At 54.9% G+C, this 24,169-nt stretch overlaps 1 protein-coding gene across 2 annotated transcripts; it reads right to left on the reverse strand.

Annotated features, from left to right (window-relative positions):
• Positions 1 to 1,846: 1,846 nt before the first annotated feature.
• On the reverse strand, positions 1,847 to 23,443 carry LOC113429965 (casein kinase II subunit alpha-like). Of its 2 annotated transcripts, none has more exons than XM_087958928.1 (14): positions 23,210 to 23,443; positions 20,611 to 20,872; positions 14,651 to 14,786; positions 13,780 to 13,891; positions 12,781 to 12,882; positions 10,312 to 10,362; positions 9,089 to 9,148; positions 7,723 to 7,806; positions 6,931 to 7,041; positions 5,038 to 5,139; positions 3,542 to 3,642; positions 3,291 to 3,439; positions 2,927 to 3,016; positions 1,847 to 2,377 (listed from the first exon to the last, which is right to left on the reverse strand). In XM_087958928.1, the coding sequence occupies exons 3-14, from the start codon at positions 14,749 to 14,751 to the stop codon at positions 2,262 to 2,264; spliced, it is 1,179 nt and encodes a 392-aa protein (XP_087815054.1). In that variant the 5' UTR covers positions 14,752 to 14,786; positions 20,611 to 20,872; positions 23,210 to 23,443; the 3' UTR covers positions 1,847 to 2,261. The 2 variants fall into 2 exon arrangements, with proteins under 2 accessions (XP_087815054.1, XP_087815055.1); XM_087958929.1 differs by having other exon boundaries at positions 14,651 to 14,847.
• Between the last annotated feature and the right edge of the window lie 726 nt (positions 23,444 to 24,169).

Here is a 24,169-nt window from a genome sequence, read left to right on the forward strand (position 1 = left end):
CAACAGAGGAAGAAACTTTGTGATCTCAAAAGATCATAATCACAAACAAGGAAGTAGATTCAGGTGAGATATTAGGAGGAATTGCAGGAGGGAGAGAGGGAGGGAGAGGGAGAGAGAGTAGAGAGAGAGGTGGGGAGGGAGGGATGAAGGAAGAGGGAGAGAGAGAGGGAGGGAGGGAGGGAGGGAGAGAGAGGGGGGGGAGAGAGAGAGAGCTTGGCAACTTTACGACTTGGGCAGAGCCGGGCTGCTGCTGGTTTGGACCGGTTTGGCAGTACCGGTAGTTCCGACCACCGGCTGGGCCTGCTCACATTTTCAGTTCTGCACTAGGCGAAACGGTCGTTAAATTATGTGAAGCCCACCTGTGGACTTCCAACTCCCTGGCTGAGGACTTCTGGGAGTTGAAGTCCACAAGCCGTAAAGTGGCCAAGGTTGGAGCCTCCTGCCCTAAACCGTTTGAGGCAGGAAGTGATGAGGAGGGCTTTTCCGTTACGGGGATCCGCCTTCTGCAGACCCCCCTCCCCGCCCCTTGTCTCCGTGGTTTCAATCCCGATCCCCCTAGTTGACCCTTGAGGGGAACGAGACAAACCAGGTCTTCTTTAGCCACGGAAACCTTGGGCTCCATTGTGTCAGATGAGGGACACCTGGACAGAGGTTGCAGGAAAACACCCCTGCGGGCAGCACCTGCGTCCCACTCCTGACGGGGGCAGGTCTGCTGCCAAGACAACCTGAAAGGTGTGGGGGAGTCTGTGTTGCTCCCCGAGTTCAGGATCTCCTGAGCTGCAGGGTTGGCACCCCAGGGATGCCCCCTCTGGGGCCGAGTGCCCTTTCAATCCCCCCAATGACAGCAGCTTCCAACTGAAGGACCGGGAAGGGGCCGCCTCCTTCCACCCCCACCCAGCCCTCGAGAAGGGCTCAGCCAGTCCCACCTGGGCTGCAGAAGGTTCCCCCAAACCCCACCAAGCGCCCCATAGAAATCCCCGGACTGGACCTCCCTCCCCTGTGCCCAACCCACAGGAGCCCGAGACCAGGCCTGGAAAGGGAGGGAGACCAGGGCAAAATTCCAAGGCCTGGGTCTTCCGCTTCTAGCCCCCTTGTCTTGACCCCCAAAAGCCTCCAGGCATTCATCTCTTGTGTCTGCTACGGCAGAAGCCTCCAACCGTGGCCACTTTTGAGACGGGGGACTTCCGCTCCCAGAATTCCCCAGCCAGCATGTGCCCAAGGGTGGTGGAAGCTTCCATGGCTGGCTGGGGAATTCTGGGCGTGGAAGTCCCCCCGTCTCAAAAGTAGCCAGAGTTGGAGCCCCCTATGTTAGGAAGGATAGTCACCTAACAGTTGGGTTGGCAATATATAAACCAGGATAGTCATTTCATACTGTTGTATCTTTAAGAGAATGCTGCAATTGTGTTTGGCTGAGGTTCCTCCAATGGCCATAAGATGGAGCCAGAAACCTGGTTTGTTCTTTTTGCATTTCCTTTGCTTCCCTTTTGCCTGATCGTCATTCTGCTTGAATTGCTGTGAGTCTTGCAACTGTTCGCAAACTCCTTTTACTTGTTTATGATACTGGTAAAGAAAAGAACTTCGTTTTTGGATTATCCCTGGACTGATGATACTAACTGCTTTAACCGTGTATGATTTGGGCTGTTTGTTGGACTTCCTTTACCCGTTTACAGGAAGTAAAACTTACATTTTTACTATTCAGTGGATCTGTGTGCTGGTTGTGTGTTAATTCATCACCACTCTCACTACGTTTCCCTGAGTGCACTCATTCTCCTAACGGGGAATACCTCAACACCCTACGCTCTGGCATCCCCTCCCCCAGGAAGAAGCAGGGCCCAACACCTGCCCCTTGTAGGGACATAGAAAATAAATTTTATTCTCCGCTCAGGTGTCTACACTGTAGCTGCATCGCTAACCACGACCCTCATGGGAAGAATGCAGCCGACGGGACTCGACACGAATCACCCCAGAGAAGAAGCCTCGGCCTGCAACCAGAGTCTGCCTTTGTGGCCCCGCCGAGGAGAGGAGGCGGAAGAGCAGCAGTGGCGGTGGCTCCTCGACACACTCAACAGAAACAAAGAAAAGAATTCGGGATCCAGATGCAGGAGCCCTCCGCCCTGCCATGCCTGGCCGTCCTCCTACCCTCCCCGGGCGTCAGTAGCGCCATGCAAAGGCGGGCAGGTGGGGTGAGGAGGAGGAGGAGGAGGAGGACGGCACAGCTGAGGCTTCGGCGGTGCTCAAAGCCGGGCGTGGCTTCCCGGTGGTCAGGGCTGAGCTCCAGCGGCCGCAGGGACTGGTGAGCCCAGCGCATTTGGAGAGGCGATGACGGGGGAGGCGGCCAAGCTACCCATTGGCTGAGAGGCTGCCATGGAGGCGATTCCTGCAGGAGGAGAGAAAGAAGGGAAAGGAAGACAGAAGCGGAGGGAGAACGGCTGCAGGAATTGGGCACGGATGGTCTGGGAAAGGGAGGACTTGGGGTGGCACGAGGGCAGGGTTGAGGGGCTGCCCCAAGGAAGAGGGGAGCCCACCTGAAGGCAGGACGAGATGGAAGCAACGGATGGAAACTAGTCAAGGAGAGGAGCAACCCAGAACGAAGGAGAAACTCCCTGCTGACAGTGAGGACAATTAGCCAGTGGAACTGCCTGCCACAAGAAGCTGTGGCTGCTCCATCGGTGGAGGCTTTTAAGAAGAGACGGGAGAGCCAACTGTCTGAAATGTCTCCTGCCTGAGCAGGGGGGGCTGGACTAGAAGACCTCCACGGCCCCTTCCATTAGCTCCATTCTGATTAAGGAGGAAAGAAGGGGTGAGGGAAGGAGGCTCATCCATGCTCTTCCCTGGATGAACAGCACACAGGAGCCAAAGCCCCCAGTGGTACGGCTGGCACGCCCCCCCTCCCCTCCCCCAACCCAGCTACAGCCCAGGTGCCTACCTGCCAACATGCTGGACGAGCTGACAGGTGTGTTCGATGAGGAAAGAACAGTGGAGGAGGCCAGCCTGGCCGGGTCCTTCACGATCGGATCTGTGCGGAGAGAGAGAGGGGGAAGCAGCGGTGACGCAGGTGGGCGGCTCCCCCTGCCCAGGCCGCCTCAGGCCCTCTCAGCACCCAGGAGGGGGCAGCTGAGCCCAGCAGGGGAGCAGGGCAGGATGGCAGCATCGGGGTGGCAGGGCGGGAGCAGCAGGGCAGGCCAGGAAGCCTCTGCAGGAGGGGCCGCCAGGTGACACAGCTCCAATCCAAGGGGCTTGAGGCACACGGGGGGAGGGGGGGAGGGGACCCAGCCGAGGCTGCTACCCACAGAAGTAGGGGTGCTCCATGGCCTCCCGGGCCGTCAGCCGCGCCTGGTGGTCGTAGCGCAGGAGCTTGTCCAGGAAGTCCAGGGCCTCGGTGCTGACCAGGTGCTGGTTCTCACTGTGCACGAAGCGCTCCCATCGCTTGCGGGAATGCCTGGCCCGGAGGGAAAAGGGGAGAGGGTCCTGGAGCCGCTCTTCACACACACACACACACACACACAGAGTGCCCGGGAGGGGTCCCCGCCAACTCACCCACCTGCCCAGGATGTCGTTGAAGCGGGGGTCCAGCTCCACGTTGTACTTGTCAATGTAGTCATAGAGGTCCTCGGTGCCCAAGACCTTGGCGATGCGCACCAGCTGGGGAAGGGAAGGAGCCAGAAGGGAGAGTCACTCGGCCTCCTCCCCAAAAGGCGAGTGGACTCCCTTGTTCTTGGGAAAACGTTTCCCTTCTCATCCCGGAAGCTTCTCCGGGACTTCTCCAGAAACCAAAGAAGCTTCTTGGATGGGAAGCAAAACAAGAAAGGAAAGGAAAGGAAAGGAAAGGAAAAGGAAAGGAAAAAGGAAAGGAAAAAGGAAAGGAAAAAGGAAAGGAAAAAGGAAAGGAAAAGGAAAGGAAAGGAAAGGAAAGGAAAGGAAAGGAAAAAGGAAAGGAAAAAGGAAAGGAAAAAGGAAAGGAAAAAGGAAAGGAAAAGGAAAGGAAAGGAAAGGAAAAGGAAAGGAAAAGGAAAGGAAAGGAAAGGAAAGGAAAGGAAAGGAAAGGAAAGGAAAGGAAAGGAAAGGAAAGGAAAAAGGAAAGGAAAGGAAAAAGGAAAGGAAAGGAAAGGAAAGGAAAGGAAAAGGAAAGGAAAGGAAAGGAAAGGAAAGGAAAGGAAAGGAAAGGAAAGGAAAAAGGAAAGGAAAGGAAAGGAAAGGAAAGGAAAGGAAAGGAAAGGAAAAAGGAAAGGAAAAGGAAAGGAAAGGAAAGGAAAAAGGAAAGGAAAAAGGAAAGGAAAGGAAAAAGGAAAGGAAAGGAAAGGAAAGGAAAAGGAAAGGAAAGGAAAGGAAAGGAAAGGAAAAAGGAAAGGAAAGGAAAGGAAAGGAAAGGAAAGGAAAGGAAAGGAAAGGAAAGGAAAGGAAAAAGGAAAGGAAAAAAGGAAAGGAAAGGAAAGGAAAGGAAAAAGGAAAGGAAAGGAAAAGGAAAGGAAAAGGAAAGGAAAAGGAAAGGAAAGGAAAGGAAAGGAAAGGAAAGGAAAAGGAAAGGAAAAGGAAAGGAAAGGAAAGGAAAAGGAAAGGAAAAGGAAAGGAAAGGAAAGGAAAGGAAAGGAAAGGAAAGGAAAGGAAAGGAAAGGAAAAAGGAAAGGAAAGGAAAAAGGAAAGGAAAGGAAAGGAAAAAGGAAAGGAAAGGAAAGGAAAAAGGAAAGGAAAAAGGAAAGGAAAGGAAAGGAAAGGAAAAAGGAAAGGAAAAAAAAGGAAAGGAAAGGAAAGGAAAGGAAAGGAAAGGAAGAAAGAAAGAAAGAAAGCACAAATGTCCAGGTGCTTCTTCTGGGAAAAGCCCCTTGGGACAACCAAGGCCTGGAGGAGGGAGAAGCGACTCCTGCAGCCCCGTTCAAGGCCTCCCCCTCTGGCTTCCTGTCCGTGAGGCTGGGAGGCCGGAGGGAGCCGGGCATTCTGGGGCAGGAGCCCCGGAGGAGGGATCAAGGCGAAGGGAGGGAGGGAGGCTGAGGGGCAAAAGGCGGTGCCAGTTCTGGCCGGGGGTGGGGGGGGGGGGCTTACCTGGTCGTAGTTGTCGTGCCCGTGGAAGAAGGGCTCCTTGCGGAAGACCATGCTGGCCAGCATGCAGCCCAGGCTCCACATGTCCAGGCTGTAGTCGTACATCTGTGGGAGAGACCAGGGCGAGGGGGGCCATGGGGCGACGCAAGCAGCAGCAGCAGGACAGGCCCAGGCCCAAGGCGGCCTCCCCAGGCAGAGGACGAGGGAGACTTCACCTTCAGGAAGCTTCACCCCCTCCCCATCTCTGGTCCCCCCTCCCCCCTTCTGGATACTCGGGGTGGGGGCTAGTTTACTCCCCCGCCCTGCCAGGATGTCCTCCTTCTTGCAAATATAGGGAAGGTCCTGTCGCCCTCCGGACTTCGCCAGGAAGGTTGCTCGGCTGCCAGAGACTCTGGCCTCGTGGAGTCTTCCTCCCAGAGGAGAGGAACAGAGCTGGAAGGGACCTTGGAGGTCTTCTAGTCCAACCCCCTGCCCAAGCAGGAGACCCTATACTATTGGAAACAAAGAGCTCTCCAGTCTCTTCTTGAAAGCCCCCCCAGGAACGGAGCACCCACAACTTCTAGGGGCAAGCTGTTCCACTGGCTCATTGTCCTCGCTGGCGTCAAATTCAGCCACAATTCCAGGTTGCTTCTCCCCTTGTTCAGTTTCCATCCATTATTCCTTGTCTGGCCTTTCGGGTGCCTTGGAGAAGAGCTTGACCCCCTTCCTCCTCCTCTCTGGGGCAGCCCCTCAAATATTGGAAGGCTGCTCTCCTGTCTCCCCTGGTCCTTCTCCTCCCTAGACTAGCCAGGCCCAGTTCCTGCAACCGTCCGTCGTATGTTTGAGCCTCCAGTCCCCTCATCATCCTGGTTGCTCTTCTCTGCACTTTTTCTAGAGTCTCAACATCTTTTTTATATTACGGTGACCAAAGTCAGATGCAATACTCCAAGTGTGGCCTTCCCAGGGCGTTATATAAAGCAGGGCTCTCCAACCTTGGCCACTTTAAGCCTGGAGGACTTCAACTCCCAGAATTCCCCAGCCAGCTTTGCTGGCTGGGGAATTCTGGGAGTTGAAGTCCTCCAGGCTTAAAGTGGCCAAGGTTGGAGAGCCCTGGCCATGTCAGCAAAGCTGGCTGGGGAATTCTGGGAGTTGAAGTCCTCCAGGCTTAAAGTGGCCAAGGTTGGAGAGCCCTGGCCATGTCAGCAAAGCTGGCTGGGGAATTCTGGGAGTTGAAGTCCACCAGGCTTAAAGTGGCCAAGGTTGGAGACCCCCCGATATAAAGTGGAACTAACACTTCTTGGGCACAGAGGTGGCCCAGTGGCTCAAGGTCTTTCCCAGCCCAAGCGACGGCTGCCGGACCAACTAGCAGCAACTCAGAATAAGTTGGACCTCGCCTGAAGCGCCAAATACTCATAGAAGCCTCAAGCAGTTTTCGTATATGATGTATATGAATGGACTGGAAAAATCCTCCTGCCCAAAAGAAGTGTTAGTTCCACTTTATATTGGGGGTCTCCAACTTGGTTGGGAGACCTCTGTGAAGTGGCCATCCCGTTTCACGGGCCTGATATTGACAGAAAAGTTTGGTATCTGCAGAAAAAAAAAGTCCCCTGTCTGTCGAAACTTGTCTCTACGGACAGCTTAACCTTCCCTCCTTGGGACAAATAACAACTTAAGGGTATTTGATGAATTGGATCTTCCTAACAAAGTTTAAATAGAAAATAAACAAGGGGAATGCAAACACACACACACACAAAAAGGGGGTGTGTGTCTTTCCCAGCCCACGGACAGACTGGAAGAACCGGGAGCGGCCGGCCGAAGACGGAAGAGCCGAGCTCGGTCCTCTGCTCGGGGAGGGGCACCATCCGCCCCGATTCCTCCCTCCCCCAGGCAGGCCCCATTCTGAGTTTGCCGGCTGACCTGGTAATCCACCAAAAGCTCCGGTCCCTTGAAGTACCGGGAAGCCACCCTGACGTTGTACTCTTGTCCCGGGTGGTAGAATTCAGCCAGGCCCCAGTCGATCAGGCGCAGCTGCAGCCGGCCGTGGAATCGGGAGGGAAGAGTTGGAGAAGAAATACAATGAAATAAGATTCGGGGGCCCTGAACTCAAAATTGTCTCGGGGGAACACGACAAGCCAGGGGACAGACAGGTCAGTCAGTCAGTCTCTCTCTCCCTCCATCTCTCTCTCTCTCTCTCTCTCTCTCCTCTCCGTCTCTCTCTCTCTCTCTCTCTCTCTCTCTCTCTCTCTCCAGGGATCACTGCATGGACAGGGGTCTCCAAGCTTGGCCCCTTTAAGACTTAAGAATCGGGGAGCTGAAGTCCACAAGTCTTAAAGCAGCCGATCTTGGAGACCCCCGAGACCCTCCTAGGAGGGCCGGGCAGTCAGAAGATGCAAGAGGAGGCCAAGGGGAGAAGCCATCAAGGCCCCCCGAGTCCCAAAGGTCCTTTTACACGAGCTCAGAGCGGAAGAAGCTTCTTGGATGAGAAGCAAAACGTAGACGAAACCCAGAAAGTCCAGCGGCCTCTTAGGAGGGGGGGCAAAAAGGCACCTTTGGGGCAACTCTGACCTTTGGGAGGGAGACCCTCCGCAGCTCAAAGACAGCACACCCCCCCAACTGCTTCCCTTCTGGGGGGCTCCCTTCCACCCCATGCGAGGCAGCGGAGGAGGGCAGGGCCCCTCTGGACCCCCTCGAAGTCAAGGAGGGGCTCACCTTCCGGTGCTCGTGGTCGATCATCACGTTGTGTGGCTTGACGTCCCGGTGCATGACCCCCATGCTGTGGCAGTAGTCCAGGGCCTGGGAGGGAGGGGAGAGCGGCTGGGTAGAGGAGGGGACGCCCCCACCCCCACCCAGAGGACCCCTGAAGGCTGCCCAAGGCCGGCCAGGGCTGAGCTGCCCCTTCGGCCAAGGACGGAGGGGGGCTTGGCACTGAGCTTGCCTGATTCATGACCCAGCCACCTTTAGGGCTAGAAAGAGGAGGGGGAGGAGCAGGAGGAAGGGGAAGGGGAGAACGGTGGGCTCCATGGTGCTCTCAGGGGAGCAGTGACAATGTTACCTACTTGGGTCAGGAAACGTTTGCAAGTAAAAAATAAACATTTCATGACCCAACTAGGGAACATCGTCAGTTGGTGGAGAGGAGGAGGAGGAGGAGGAGGAGGAGGAGGAGGAGGAGGAGGAGGAGGAGGAGGAGGAGGAGGAGGAGTCGTCCTTGGTGCTCTCTCTGCTGAGTGGTTTTTTTGCAGACATTTCACGACCCAACTAGGGAACATCATCAGTGCAACAAGGGAGGATGTTTCATGGGGAGGAGGGGAGGAGGAAGGGGGGGTCCTTGATATTCTTTGAGCTGGGTTATTTTCTTGCAGACATTTCATCACCCAACTAGGTTATAACATCAGCGCCAGAAGGGAGGAGGGTTTCTGGAGTGGAAGAGGAGGTAGAGATGGGGGAGGCGGGGGAGGGGCAGGGGAGGACAACGGTGGGGTCCTGGGTGCTCTCTGGGCTTGGTCGGGGTCTTTTGCAGACATTTCATGGCCCAATGGGAGGGAAGGGAAGGGAAGGGAAGGGAAGGGAGGAGAGAAACCCTGGTGGGGAGCTGTGGTTCCTTTGATGCCCTGTGGACTTCAACGCCCAACGTTCACCCGTCATACAGGGACCGGGGCTCCCCACTCCGGCCCTGGGGCTAGAGCCCACTGACCCAGCCCTGGCATGTCCCTTTGTCCCAGTTAAACCCAGTGCAAACACAGCTCAGACCTTGCAAACACACCAAGCTGGCTTATAAAGTGGGCAGCAGCTTCCAACTTCACCCCGCTGTGGCAGCTCTGCCCAGCCTGCTCCAGATCCGCCGCCACTTAGCTGGCACCGCCAAGGGCTGAACCCGAGGCCTTGAATCGCCTTTGGCTCTCCTTCATTGGGCTCCCGGCCCCTCTGGGGCTGCAGGACCAGGCCCGGCAAACGCCACGGGGGGGGCAAACTCACCTTTCCCGGCTATTCCCGGGGTGGGGACCCCGATTGCCCAGGGGGAAGGCCAACGTCCTCCCTGCACCCCAGGAGGGGACTCTGCCGCCTGCCTCCTTCTTACCTTCAGGATTTCGTACATGTAGAACCGGATATCAAAATCTGACAGCGTCTGATACAGTTGCTGTAGGGCGGAAGAGGGGAAGGGCAGTTAGCAAAACACCCCCAGCCACCGAGTACAAAAACGGGGCCAGAGGGACCCCCCAACCCCCTGGGCTGGTCGTAGGACTGTTTCTAGGAGGCTTTGGGGTTCAGGGCCCCGTTTTCTGCACTTGCATTGCTCTGATCTGGAGGACTTTCCCCCACTGGCCCTGCTCTCTTTCCAAGGCCCCCAAAGGCCAGAAAAGGAGGAACAATGGACGGAAACTGATCCAGGAGGAATTTTCTGACAGTGAGGACAATCCACCAGTGGAACAGAAGTTGTCTTTGGAAGTTGGGGGAGCTTCATCACTGGAGGCTTTCAAGGAGAGACTGGACTGCCCTCGGTCAGAAATGGGGAAGGGTCTCCCGCTTGGGCGAGGGAAGGGGTTGGACTAGAGGACCTACAAGGTCCCTTCCAACTCTGTTAATCTGATATGTAGGTAGGTAGGTAGGTAGGTAGGAAGGAAGGAAGGAAGGAAGGAAGGAAGGAAGTTGGGGGAGCTTCGTCCCTGGAGGCTTCCAAGAAGAGACTAGACTGCCATCTGTCAGAAATGGGGAAGGGTCTCCCGCTTGGGCGAGGGGAGGGGTTGGACTAGAGGACCTCCAAGGTCCCTTCCAACTCTGTTAATCTGATTCTTATCTGACTCTCCTCCTGCTGTGGAACAGAAACCCCAGAATCCAAGGGCCGGAAGGGACCTGCTTCCCCTCCCTGGGAACTCAGCATCGGAGGAGGAGGAGGAGGATGGGGCGCCCTTCGTTGAATGGCACCGTTTCTCCCCCACTGGCCTCCTGCCCAGGGCTGCCTCCTCTCATTCCTGCCCTCGCTCTGATCTCTGCGCTCCCTCTCCCGTTGCGGAGCAGCTCTGAGACTTCAAGCGCAAACCAAAGGAGAGAAAGGAAAGGGAGGTTTGGGGGTGAAACCCGAGCCAGGCCTTCCTCCCAGTTCAGGAAACCATTAAGCGGCAGAACTGGATCCAGAGGGGCTCCAGGCCACCGCGGCCATCTTAACAGGACTGGACTTCGACTCCCAGAATTCCCCAGCCAGCAGAGCTATGGTATAGTTGAGGTCCAGTCCTATAGGAAGTCCAGTCTGGCTAGAGCCCAGACCCAGCGACACACCCACTCCTCCAGCCAGCATCTCCTCACCTTAAAATCGGTGTTGTTGACGTGTTCAAAAACCAGGGCGGGGGTCCGAGACTGCAGCGCCAGGCGGTCCGGAGGTGGAAAGCAAAGAGCAGCCAGGATGAAAAAAACAAAACGAAGGAACAAAAAAAAGGCAAAAGGAGGTTTAACCGGATCTTCCCGTCTTCCTTTCGCTTTTCTTCACTGGGGCAAACCGTGGTTCTTCTCTGGGACAAGGCGAGCGAAGGGGAGGCCTCGGCAGGAAGTCCTGGGCCCCCAAACCGATGATCGGGGCCGCCATTCGGGGCCTCGGAGACAGAGCACGGGGGACCCCCGGGCTGGGCCTGGTCTCCATTAGGGAGGAAAGGGGGGGCAGATGGTGTTGCGTTTATTTATGTAGGACAAACAGGCTGAAAAACAGCTTCTATCCCAGGGCAGGAACTCTACTGTGTTGTGCAATATTCATGCAATATCTGGGGTTCCCAATTCAATGGTTCAGAACTGTGATGGCAAACCCATGGCCACACGTGGCACACGGAGCCATTTGTGTGGGCACACGGGCCCCAGCCTGCACTGCGCATGGGCGCACCTCCCAGGTGATCTTCGGTCTCTCTGAGGCCATTTCCGCCCTCTTGGAGGCTCCAGGGAAGCCTCTGCAGGCCGGAAAAACGAGCCTTCCAGAAATACCAGAAGGGCCGAAATGGGCCCGGGTTTCGGCCCCCCAAGGCTGCAGAGGCTTCCCTCCAGCCTCCAGGAGGGCGGAAATGGCCTCTCACAGGCTGAACATCAGCTGGGAGGTGCGCGCATGTGCAATGCAGGTAAGGGGGCAGAGCGGGGGAAGTTGCACGCACACGCGCAAGGGGGCAGGGCGCATTGCATTGTGGACGTTGGTATGCACGCGCGCAGGGCTTTCGGCACACCACAACAAAAAGGTTTGCCATCACTGGTATAGAATGTGAAGGATGTGTGTTTGTGTTTTATTTTCACACTCATAACGAACACTGAAGACGGGATTTGATTTCGTTGGACGAGGTGCAACAACCATAAAGTAAAGTAAACTCAACCAATTTGGCCACGTTTGTGTCGTGTATAATTGGAGGTGGTCACCCTTCGAGAGTCGCACGGCAAGAAAGAAAGTTATATAATAAAGTTATTCTAAGTCCAGTGGCCTTGGGTCAGAAGTGGGGCCTGACCTCTGGAGCCAGAAGGAAGGCCCCCTGCCTCCCTCCATTACAGGGAGTCCTCAACTTGCAACAGTTCGTTTAGCGACCATTCCAAGTTACACCGTCCCTGCAAAAAGGGAGCTACGACCATTTTTCACACTTTATGGCTGTGGCGGCATTCCCCAGGGTCAAAATTCAGACGCTTGGCAACTGACTCGTCCTTATGGCAGTGGCCGTGTCCCAGAGTCATAGGATGTGGCATTAACTTGACAGCTGCGGGGATTCACGTGACTGCAGTGGCAAGGAAGGTTGGGAAATGGGGCAAGACCCCCCCTAAAGTTTCCCTCAGCAAGAGAAAGGTCAGGCGGCTCAATCGTGTAGTCGGGACCACCCAGCAATTTGGGTGGTCTGCAGAGAAATGTCCCCCAAAACAATCCAGGCTGCGCGGGAACACAAGGCTGCTCCGCCCACATGGGGAACACAAGGCTTGCATCACATTGCGAACAACATGTGGTAGTGAGGGGAGGGGGGAAAGTGTGGAGGGGGGGAACTTGCCCCACACGCCCCACACGCCTGGCCATTGGGCTGCTTCTTTCCGCTTCTTCCTTCTTCTGCTTTTGGCTGCACGCAAGGAAAGCAGCCAAAGTCTTTCTTTCTCTCTCCCAAACTTTGCTAGAAATGAGTCTTTGGGACCCTGCAAGGCCTCCTGCTCCAAGAGGCTGCGCTGGCAAAGACTCGTTTCTGGCGGAGTTTGGGGAAGAGAAAGAAAGACTTCTGCGGCTTCTGCTGCTTTCCTTGCATGAAGCCAAAAGTCTCTCTCTCTCTCCCCTGAGAACAGAGCTGGAGACGGTATCCTGCGATCCCAACTAAAGAACAATCGATCAGTAGGAAAATGGGGTGGGTGATTTTCCTGCAGACTTTTTTGGGGATTTTCCCAGGGTCTCTGGTCTGCGGGATTTAAAATGATGAGTTTGGTGGTCCCTGAGGTCCAAAAGGTTGGCAACTCTTGGACTAGATGACCTCCAAGGTCCCTTCCAGCTCCATTACTCTGTCACTCTATGTTATGTTCCAGGTTTAGGGAGGGAGGGTGGACACCAGACTGCAGCCTCCCCCCTTGCTAGCAGTCGGGCTCTAGAAAGCCACACCTCCCAATGTTTTTTTTGGGGGGAGCTCTGGACCCAAACATGCCCCCTCCCCAGGATCCAGAACCAGCCCCGCTCCCGGCAGACCCTGCCCTGCCTTCCGTTCCCGCCTGTGGCTGTGAAGCCCCTCCCGGCAGCTCAGCCTCTGCAATGGGGGTGGGGGGTCAGGAAAGGCCTCCCGTCCTTACCACAGGGTCCTTGACGATGTCTAGAAGGTTGATGATGTTCGGGCCCCCTCGGAGGTTTTCCAGGATCTTAATTTCACGCTTTATTTTCTTCTTTTTGACTGGCTGAAAGAAAAGGCCCAGTTGCTGCGGTTACCGCTCGGCTTCAGGGGCCTTGGCCGGACCACCAGACCCTCCCCCCACGCCTCCTGCCCCCCCCGCCTCTGGCTCAGTTCAGACAAGGCAGCCCAAGGGATGCATGGAGCTGCTGCTTCTCTGCTTCCCTTGCTCGTCCGCACCTCTCCTGCAGCCCTGGAACTAGCCAGGCCCGAGCCAGAGGTGGCAAACCCCACATGGCCCAGACTTCAAAGCATCGCAGAGCTCTTCCTTCATCTGGCAAATCTGCATGGACACCCCCCCCCCCCCATCTGACTCTGGGCAGCATGCAACTCAACCTGCCCCTCCAACTGAAAACCATTTGAGCAAGAAACCACACGCAGGGCGATGTTAGGCAGCATGTAGCTGACAGGCGGGCTCCCCGTTAGCAGCGGATTCCCCAGGCCGGTTGAAAACTTTCGCTCCCATCCAGCAACTTTTGGCTGTCCAACCTCTTCTTAAAAAACTTTTCCAAGTGGGGAATTCTCCAACCTTGGAAGCTTTTAAAGAAAGAGGCGGCCATTTGTCTGAAATGGTCTATAGCAGGGGTGTCCAAGCTTTGCTGGCTGAGGAATTCTGGGAGTTGAAGTCCACAAGTCTTAAAGTTGCCAAGGTTGGACACCCCTGATCTATAGGGTCTCCTGCCTGAGCAGGGGGTTGGACTAGAAGACCTCCCAAGCTCCCTTCCAGCTCTTGTTATTCTGTCCCGTTCTTTGCAGAAGCGCTGCTATGATCAGCCCCATTTGGGAGGGAAGGGGTTAGGGTTACGGTGACTCCAACTCTGGATCTCCCCCCCCCTGGCCCACTGCCCGTGGCGGCATGGGTGAAGTGTCCCCCAAACCCCGCAGATGCCGCCTGACCGCCCACCTTGAGGATTTTCACCACCACTTTCTCATTGTTCGTGATATTGATGGCTTCAAAGACCTCGCTGTACTTGCCACGACCCAGTTTCCGCACGAGCTGGTAGTCGTCTTGGTTACTGTGGGAATCGAGGGAAAGAGAAGGAAGTTTAGGCTGGCAGAGGCTCCCTTTGCCCCCTGGCACGGCTGCCCCCTTGCCCCCGGGGCTGACAGATCCCCCCAGGGGCCTCCTTTTCGTTGTCTCTGCTGCAGAACCCCCATGCTGATGGAAGAAATCCAGCTGGACACCCCTCTGGTAGAGAGTCACTGAGGCCACTTGGGGGTTGATCTGTGTCCTTGGGGTCACCTAAGTGGGGCAAATGGGGGTGGAGCCTTCTTGACAAGTTAAATATACAGTGGACAGGAATTATTATTTTTTTTTGGGGGGGGGAGCAAAGGCAGGACCATTCAGAGGGCTTCGGATGAACTCGCAATCTCAGAATTACGGGGGTTCCTCCTTCCTTCTTAGATACAAAGAACAGAATAACTTTATTGTCCCTTTGAATGTCCGGCATACATTCAAATGACATTTCGCTGCATGCAGCTCTTAACAGCATGCACCACCTCCAATGTACCCACTATGTAAACGTGACAAGATAAATACAAAATGACATCTATTATATGGCGACAGAGAAGCAACCTGGCTTGGTTCGCATGTCTATTTTTGCCTCTCTTTGGCCGGCCTCGCAGCCCAGGAGAGGCAGGCCGGGCCAACAAGCCACCACCAGCTCAAGGAGGGGAAAAGCTTGGCTCCTTCAGGGGTCCACGGGGGAGGGGGAGAAGCAACCCCCCCTGCCAACCCTTCTGCAGCACCCACCCACCCACCCACCGCCACCTACCCCCATTCCACCACGTGGGACTCGTAGTCCCAGTACTCGCAAGGCCTCTGGGTGTTGACGTCCGTGTAGACTCTCGCTCGGCTGGGTACCGGGCCCGACATGCTGTCCCAGGGTGACGGTCACCACTGCAGTTGCTCTGAAACAAGCCAGGAGATCGATCACTTGCACAAACAAGGCACAACAAGGCTGTCCCTCCCCTAAAAAAAAAAGGGGGGTGGCTTGGCTCACTAGGAGAAAAGACCCAGAAGAGGCTTGATTGACAGGGCAAGCATTAAAAACAGCACAAGGGCTGGCTGGGGGATTCTGGGAGTTGAAGTCCGCCCTAGACTCTAGAAAAGGTGCAGAGAAGAGCAGCCAGGATGATGAGGGGACACTGGAGGCTGAAACATACGATGGACGGTTGCAGGAACTGGGCCTGGCTAGTCTAGGGAAGAGAAGGACCAGGGGAGACAGGAGAGCAGCCTTCCAATATTTGAGGGGCTGCCCCAGAGAGGAGGAGAGGGGGGTCAAGCTATTCTCCGAAGCTCCTGTAGGCCAGACAAGGAATAATGGATGGACGCTGAACAAGGAGAGATTCAACTGGAAATAAGGAGAAACTTTCTGACAGGGAGAACAACCAACCCATAGAACAGAAGTGGGAGCTTCATCACTGGAGGCTTCCAAGAAGAACCTGAACTGCCATCTGTCAGAAATGGTGTAGGGTCTCCTACTTGGGCAGGGGGCTGGACTAGATGACCTAGAAGGTCCCTTCCAACTCTGATTATCTGTTATCCGTTAAATCAGGTGTCCAACCTTCACTTAAGACTTTGGACTTCAACTCCAGAATTCTCAGCCAGCTTTGCTGGCTGAGGAATTCTGGGAGTTGAAGTCCACAAGTCTTAAAGTTGCCAAGGTTGACACCTGTGTTAAATTATCTGGTGTTTTTTTTTATCCACCCGTTAACCTTGCTCAGAAACACCCCAGCAGGAAGCCCCCAGGTGCTTCTCCGCGTGACTTCCTTCCATGGCCTGGGCCTTTCTGAGGAAGCTCGAGCCACACAGGAGGAGCCGGCCTTTCCTGAGAACAGAGGCGGCTGCTCAGGGGTCCAGAAAGCCCCATAGACCCTCAGGATTTGGGGCTGCTTAGACAGGGACGGTTGGGGAAGAGGGCAGGCCTTAACGGTCCAGCACAAGCCCTGAGACAAGCAAAGCCCCCCCCCAACGAGATGCAGGCAGCACACAAAACCGGTCCCCTCCTCCGGTCCCCTCCATGGAGCCGGTCCCTGGGGGCCCAAGGGTTGGGGGCGCTGCTTTAGGGCATCGAGCCCCGAGTTTTCCGGGAAGGAGGAAAGGACCCCTCCCTTCCCAGCTGAGCCCCGGCCGGCCGAGCCTGGCAACGGGGAGACGGGTCTGGTCCCCTTCAGAGGGGGGGCATACTTGGAATACGGCCCCCACTTTGGGCCCTCCGAACGTAAAGAAGAGACTCCGGAAAGAGCGCAGAGAAGAGCAACCAAGAGGATTCGGGGGCTGGAGGCTGAATGATTGCAGGGACTGGGTGTGTCCAGTCTAGCAAAGAGAAGGACCGGGGTGACAGGAGAGCCACCTTACAGTATCTGAGGGGCTGCCCCAAAGTAGAGGGGGTCAACCTAGTCTCCAAAGCCCCTGGAGGCAGGACGAGAAGCAACGGATGGAAACTAACTAGTATTAGTTGTATTAGTTGACTTTTGTCATTGCACCTCGTACAACGAAATCAAACACCATCTTCAGTGCACATCATGACCATGAAAATAAACACAAGCACACATCCTTCACATGCAATACAATTGAACTGAAAACCCCTGATATTGCATTAATGTTGCACTCTGCAGCAGAATTCAACAGAGCTCCTGCCCTGGGAGAGAAGCTGTTTTTCAGCCTATTTGTCCTTGTTTTTATTATCCTGTCCCGTCTGCCAGATGGTAATAGTTCAAAAAAAAAAAGGGGTTCCCAGGATGAGATGGATCTTGAGGATCTTTTAAACTTTCTTAAGGCAGCGGGAGCTACAAAGCTCTTCCAAAGAGGGGAGAGGGCAACCCAGGATCCTCTGAGGGGCAATGACATTAACCCTCTGGAGTGCCGTCCTATCTGCCCCTGTGCAATTGGCAAACCATACAGAGTAAGTTAAGATACTCTCTATGGTGCAGCGGTAGAAGGTCACCAGCAGTTTCTCATTCAGTTGTTGTTTTCCGAGAAGCCTCAGGTAGTATAATCTCTGCTGGGCCCTTTTGACCAGGGCTGCAATGTGGGCCCCCCAGGTCAGGTCCTCTTTTAGGGTAACACCCAGAAACTTAAAACCGGCCCCTTGCTCCCCTCAGGAACCAAGGAGCGAAGCCCCCTGCAACTTCCTGACAATGAGGACCACGATATCAATCACGACAGCCGCGTTCAAGGATTGGAGGGGCTGCCCCCAAGAGGAGGGGCTCAACCTCTTCTCTAAAGCCCCAGAAAGCCAGACAAAAAGGCAGGGCAAGAAGCACCGGATGGAAACGGATCAAGGGGGGGAGAAGCAACCTGGAATTCAGGGGACATTTTATGCCTGTGAGAACAATAAACTTGCCTGCAGAAGTTGTGGGTGCTCCAGCCCTGGAGGTTTCTGAGAAGAGCCTGGGCAGCCATTGGTCTGAAAGGGTATAGGATCTCTTGCGGGAGCGGGGGGGCTGGACTAGAAGACCTCCAAGGTCCCTCCCAACGGCGTTATTCTGCAGCAACCCTCCCTCAGGCCGGAGAGAAAGTAGCTTGTGCCCCTGGCTGCCTTCCCAAGAGGCCTGCAGGGAGGCTGCCTGACCGGAACAGCCTTGCCCCAGCCAGCCCCACGCGTACACGCTCTCCACCCAGAGGCCCACGAAGTCAAGAAGAGAAGCTGCCTTGAGGCCAGGTGTGTGTGTGGGGGGAGGAAGGGGCCGCGACGGCTGAGGAGCCCTTGTGCAACCAGGGAACCCAGGAGCCAGGGAGGGAGGGAGGCTTAGGCACGGCTGCAGCCAGAGAACCAGCCTGCATGCAACCCAGCCCAGCTCTACGGAGGTTCACAGCTCCTGGTTGTCCCCCAAAGGCAGTTTTTCCCCAAAGGCAACTGGACTTTCTTTGTTGTTGTTTTCCTTTGAAAACGTTTTGCTTCCCTTTCAAAAAGCTTCTTTAGTTCTGAAGTTCTGTAGGTGAGAAGGGAAACGTTCACAAAGGGGGGGGGGGGAACCCTGAGGAAGTCCAGGCCACGGGATCAAAATTCAGATGTTTGACAGCTGACTCGTGTTTACGACCGTCGCGGGGTCCCAGGGTCACGGGATTCCCTCCTGCGGCCATTTGGACAAGCAAAGCGGGAGCCGGATCCGCTTAACGACCGTGTGAGACTAACTCAGCAGCTGCAGTGATTCACTTAATAACTGTGGTGAGAAAGGATGCAAAATGAGTCCAAACTCATATATGTCTCACTTCACGAGAGAAATTCTGGGCTCCGTTCGGTTAGGGTGACACTCGGTGACACAACAGTGTTGAAAACCCACTGCGCAAACGTTCACAGCCCGGGCCGCGGCTGGTGCTCCAAGAAAGCAACCTGGCATTTCAAGATGAACTTCCATTTGGGAAGCGCCTGTGTGCGCGCCTGGTTGTGTGGACACGCACAGAGAGATTCAAAGGGCATTGATTGAAAGCAGGAGCCACAGAGGAAAAAAGGAAGAAAACATCCTCCAAACTTCCTTCCAAGTTCCCGTTTTCCTTTCCCAGGCTGAAACTCCGCCTCTGCCTTTCGCCAAGAGTCCAGCCGCAGAAAGTTAGGAAAACACGACGGCCCACATTGGCATAACAACTGATAACACCTCGGGGCCGGCAGAGATTAGCGCTTCTGAGCTTATCTACCACAGAGTGATAGCACAGGCCTCAAGGGTTCCAGCCCCGATAAGATTCTGGGCAATTCCATCTATGCGGTACGCAAGTCTACACTCTCGCGCTTCCCCAGAAGAGGGTTCGAAACTGCCTGCGCCTCTGCTCTCAAACAAAGCATACACACTAGCTGGATCCCCGTGATTCGCTAGGACTAAACTATGCGCTTGGGCTTAGTTTTTGGGGAGGAAAATAGGAGGGGAGGCGGGGGAATTCTGCCTATGCCTACCAGCATCCATCGGTATTCATCTGGCTAGCATTCTGTCAGGGTGAGAGAGAGTTGAGAGCTGTTTGGAAACTGAAAGAGTATTTGATGTGTGAGCAAGGAGATAGCAAGAAGCCTGGGCGTGGCTTAGCTCAACTGTTCTGGACTAAACTATGAAAGTAAAACTGAAACTGAACCTCCTCTCCTCTGCTTGTGTTTTGCATTTGGAAGAGATTTCTTTCCAGGTGGGGTGGGAGAGTAGAACTCCTTAGCATCACAGAATAATAATAATAATAATAATAATAATAATAATAATAATAATAATAATAATAATAATAATAATAATAATAATAATAATAATAATAATAATAATATAGGAAATACTTAATACTCTGGTGGTAATTTTGAAAAATCCTTTCTTAGTGAGCACCTAGAAGCCAAGAGGAACATACGTGCCAAATTTCAAGTTTGTAGGCTTTACGGTTCTCGAACATACATACCACAACAACACAAGAACACACAACAGATATAAACTAAATGTAAACCCCTCCAAACTCGATTGCAGGAAGTATAATTTCAGCGACAGAGTGGTCAGTGCCTGACTCTGCTGTTACATCCTCTAACCCGCCACTCCTTTAATCTCAAACTAACCACTATCGACCTCACCCCATTCCTAAAAGGCCTGTAAGGGGCGTGCATAAGCGCACCATCGTGCATACCGTCCCTGTCCTATTGTCCCCATTTATTAGTTCCTATTTCTTCTATTTAAACTTACGTTTATTCTTGTTTCTGTTGTATTGTAAGCTTTTGACAAATAAATAAATAAAAATAAATAAAATAAAATACATTTAGAGAAACTTTAGGCCATGCAGCTGAAGAGAAAAGTTCCAGGGCAGTTTTAAAATCTAAAGCATGAAATGGGAAGAGAAGGGAGAAAGCAATAATAATATGCAGAGTTTGGATCAGGAATCAAAACCAGATGCTAAATCAAGTGAAATAAAACTGAAAGGGGCATTTTGCACCCGGATGACTTTCAAATCCCGAGAGCCCAGAAAAAAAGCCGCAACGACAGGATTGCAGCCTCCTTTCGCTGAGCACATCACTGGTTGCGCTGGCGCACTGCCTCTGGAGTCGGGGTGCCTCTGCTGACCCTTCAGGGCCGCCCAGGGACCAGGCAGGGTGACCCAGGGATGCACAGGGGCTGCAGGTAGAGCAGGGTCAATTCATGGCTTAAGAAGCTCCCTGACATTCCACTTTCACAAGGAAGATCCAGAGAAGTTCCCTGACGAAACCTGTCGTGATGGGATGCAGGTAGTCCTCCACTTACGACAATTCCTTTAGTGACCGTTCGAACTTACGGCCCTGGAAAAAAGCGACTTAGGGCCGCTTTTCATCATTCCGACCACGGCGGCATCCTGGTGTGATCTGCTTCATATCTATGACGGCTGCAGCGGCGTCCCAGGGGACCGCCTGATCCCCTTTTGGGACCTTCTGACAACGGGGAAGCCAGGCTCACTTCACAACCCTGTTACTAACCTCAGAACTCAAGTGATTCGCTTAACAACCGTGACAAGGAAGGGCATAAAAACGGGGCAAAACTCGGTCAAGAATTGTCTCGTTCAACCAGAAACCTTGCCCTCAGTTGTGGTCGTAAGTCGAGGACTACCTGCATAAAAAAAAGACAACAACAGCCCCCCCTCACCTCCATAGGATGGGCTCCGGGGTCAGGAAAGCCGCCACCTCTATCAAATGTCTCACACAACAACGTAACACCTTGGGCTCAATGTACGAACAAGTTCACCTCTGCCCCCCAAACGCCTCGAGGGAGCCCCGAGCAGCAGCAGCAGGAGGGGAAAGGGTGGTACCTGCTTCAGTGGGTCGCCCCAATGCCACGGGGCACTGTCCTGCGAGAGGCAGAGCAAGGCACATACAGCATTCCAGGCAGGTGGGGAAGGGGGGGTGTCAGGGAGGAGGGGGTGCAAGGCTGCCCCCCCCCCCAGCGGTGCTCGGAAGGTGCGGCAGGGGTGCTCCCACACCGTCAGCGGCCAGATTCCATCCGGAACAAGGGGGGCAGAGACAGAGGTGGCTCCGAGGACCCAGGCATCCGGTTAGAGCATCGCCCCGTTCCTGAAAGAGAGAAGGAATCATTTCTGTCATTTTCATCTTCTTCCCGGAAACGGTTCTTTCTGACACCCTGGATGCCCCGTTCTATAAAAAGTTACGTGGCTGCGATAACCGTTTAGAAAATGGAAGGCCTGCCTCTCAGGTAGCTATTGGAGGATGCGAGGTTAGAGGAATCCTAAGGTTGCTTCTAGATAGGGCCCAAGAGCGAGATAAATCCAGAAGGTGATGTGGGCATGAATCTGAGACACAGAATTAACAGAACCTTATCCTATTGGAAGGGGCCTCGGAGGTCTTCTAGTCCAACCCCCTGCTCAAGCAGGAAACCGTGTGCAATTTCAGACAAATGGCTGTATAATCATCTCTTCTTGAAAACCTCCAATGTTGGAGCCCCCACAGCTTTGTTCCACAGGTTGATTTTTCTATCAGGAAGTTCCTAGTTCTAGGTTGGTTCTCTCCTTGATGAATTTCCATCCATTGTTTCTTCTCCTGCCTTCGGGGGCTTTGACCCCCCCCCTCTTCTTTGGGGCAGTCCCTCAGATATTGGAATACTGCCCTCGTGTCACCCCTTCTTTTCATTAAGGTAGAGAGATAAGAACAAAGGTACCCGATCAATCTAGATCAGGGATGTCCAACCTCAGCACCATGAAGACCTGTGCACTTCAACTCCCAGAATTCCCCAGCTCCACAAGTCTTAAAGGGGCCGAAGTTGGACATCCCTGATCTAGATGTTTATAAAGCCAACTGCTTACAAAAGAAAATGTCCCTGGGATTTCCAGGAAGGAGAGAATGGGGAGGGAGGGAGGGAGGGAGGGAGGGAGGGAGGGAGGGAGGAAGGAAGGGAGGAAGGAGAGGGGAAAGAAGGAAGGACAGAGGAAGGAAAGAAGGAGAGAGAAGAAGAGAGGGAGGGAGGGAGGAAGGTAAGAGAGGAAGAAAGGAGAGAGGAAGGAAGGAAGGAAGGAAGGAAGGAAGGAAGGAAGGAAGGAAGGAAGGAAGGAAGGAAGGAAGGAAGGAGAAGAAGAGCGGAAGGAAGGAAGGGAGGGAGGGAGGGAGGGAGGGAGAAGAAGAGCGGAAGGAAGGAAGAGAGGAAGGAGAGGGGAAAGAAGGAAGGACAGAGGAAGGATAGAAGGAGAGAGAAGAGAGGGAGGGAGGGAGGGAGGTAAGAGAGGAAGAAAGGAGAGGAAGGAAGGCAGGAAGGAAGGAAGGCAGGAAGGAAGGAAGGAAGGAAGGAAGGAAGGAAGGAAGGAAGGAAGGAAGGGGGCTGGGGAGTCCCTGGTCCTCTCTTGAGTTTGGTGGTTTTCTTGCAGACCTTTCATGACCCAACTAGGTAGTGTCATCAGTGCTAGAAGGGAGTGAGATTTGCATTTTCTAGCACTGATGATGTTATCTAGCTGCAAGGAAACAACCAAGCTCAAAGAGCACTAAAGTGAGGAAGGAAAGGAGGAGGGAAGGGAGACCTGACTGATGATGTTACCTAGTTGGGTCATGAAATGTCCCTCAGACCAGGAGGTGCCTGAACCGAAGCAGGACCATTTTAAAGCAGACAAAGGGACGGAAGCTTTTGTGGGTGGTTTGAGGATCTGGAGACCTTAACGGGAGTCCCCCCCTCCGTGCCAGGCCAGGGTCTGCACACACAAACCTGACCAGGTGAAGCAGGACCTGGCACGCTTGGGCAAACGGGGGGGGGGAGGGTCCTTTGACGGTGGGCACAGATCCGAACCTGTGTGCAGCAGCCACCCATCTCTTGGCCTGGGCTGATTCGAGGAGGGGTCTCTCCCCCCACGGGCTGAATGTGGGGGGCAGAAAAGAGCAGGAAAGCCGGGGTCCCCTCAGGTCTGATGACCCTGGGGAGGGAAGGCGCTGGAGGGGGGCAGGGGCTGCTGGAGGGGCCAGTCCTCCCTCCATGGGAAGGGGGAGCAAGGCCAGAAAGCTCTGCTCTGTGTCCCCCAACCAGAGACCCGGCCCCAAATAGGCCTGAGACCCCCCTCTTCTTTCTCCCCTTTATTGGGGACCCTTTACTGGATGGGGGGTCTCCTTCATTCTGCCCCACGGGGAGGGCGAGAGAGCAGCGCCCCAAAGTCCCCCGGGGATTGCTATAGGGGGTCAGGCTGGGGGCGCCCAAAGAGCCCCCTCTGCGGGGGGAACCTTCCCCGATCGCCCCCGGAAGAGGCCGCCTCAGCCTCAAAGCTCCCCTCGGACACCCCCCAAACTCAACGGCCGGGGCCTTCCTTTCCCATCCCGGACCATCGCTGCGGGGGGGGCGCCCTCGGAGAGAGCCCCCCAAGCAGGCGCCCCGCCCGCCGCCACTCCCGGGCGCCCCCCGCCTCCGCGGCCCCTCCTTACCTCGCCGGGCCGCGCGGGAGGCGGCGACGAGGACGGGGGGGGGGGAGCGGGCGGGTCTTCTCCCGGGTCCGCTCCTGGGGGAGGGGGCGGCCTCTCTCAGCCCGCCGCGGGGGAGACAAGATGGCGGCGGCGGCGGCGGCGGCAGAAGCGCGAGCGGACGGGAGCGGCAGGAGGAGGAGGCTTCTCCGCCGGGCCGCCAGGGGGCAGCTTCCGCTTCCAGGCCATAGAGAGCGCGGGGCCGGGCAGAGCGGCCAAAAGGCAGGATTGGCCGGCGAGTCGTCGCCACAAGAGGCTGGTCCTGCGGAGAGCCTGGAGCGACGCCGGCTGGGGATGATGGGCTCGCGCGTCCGGCCGGATTGCAACCTTGGAGCGTAGTCCTTTTTCTCTTGGAGGAACCAAGGAAGAGCCCGGAGACCTGGGAGGGTCTCCAAAGAGGGCCGCTTTCAGACTGGTGGACTTCAACTCCCAGAATTCCCCAGCCGAGCCACCTGCAATTAAGGAGGAATTTCCTGACAAATGAGAACAATTAACCAGGGGAACAACTTGCCACCAGAAGCTGTGGATGCCTCGTCAGTGGAGGCTTTCAGGAAGACATTGCACAGCCATTTCTTTGGAAGGGGGGGGTGGGAACAGAGGGATGGACTAGACGACCTCCAGTGCCCCTTCCAACTCTTTCTTATTCTGTTCTGTTCCTTGTGGAGCTGGAAGGAGCCAAAAAGGCCCCGGGGCCTGGGGGGGGTGAGTGTGGCAGTCCTGCATGAAGGGATATTGGGGGGGTGGGGTGCTGCCTGGGGAATTCTGGGATTCATATACAATACAATACATTGTACCTAGTCTGCCCCCCCCCTCAAGCAGGGGACCCAGGTGATAGGAAGCCGAGTTGTCTTCACCTATAATCTCCATTTTGAGAATCACCTTTGCTCCTTATTGTAATACCTTGCCTGATAAAGCAAGGCCTGA

This window comes from Notechis scutatus, chromosome 3, assembly GCF_049901735.1.
Source record: "Notechis scutatus isolate UNSWTSFEM ecotype Mainland chromosome 3, rNotScu1.2, whole genome shotgun sequence".
Lineage (NCBI taxonomy): Eukaryota > Metazoa > Chordata > Lepidosauria > Squamata > Elapidae > Notechis > Notechis scutatus.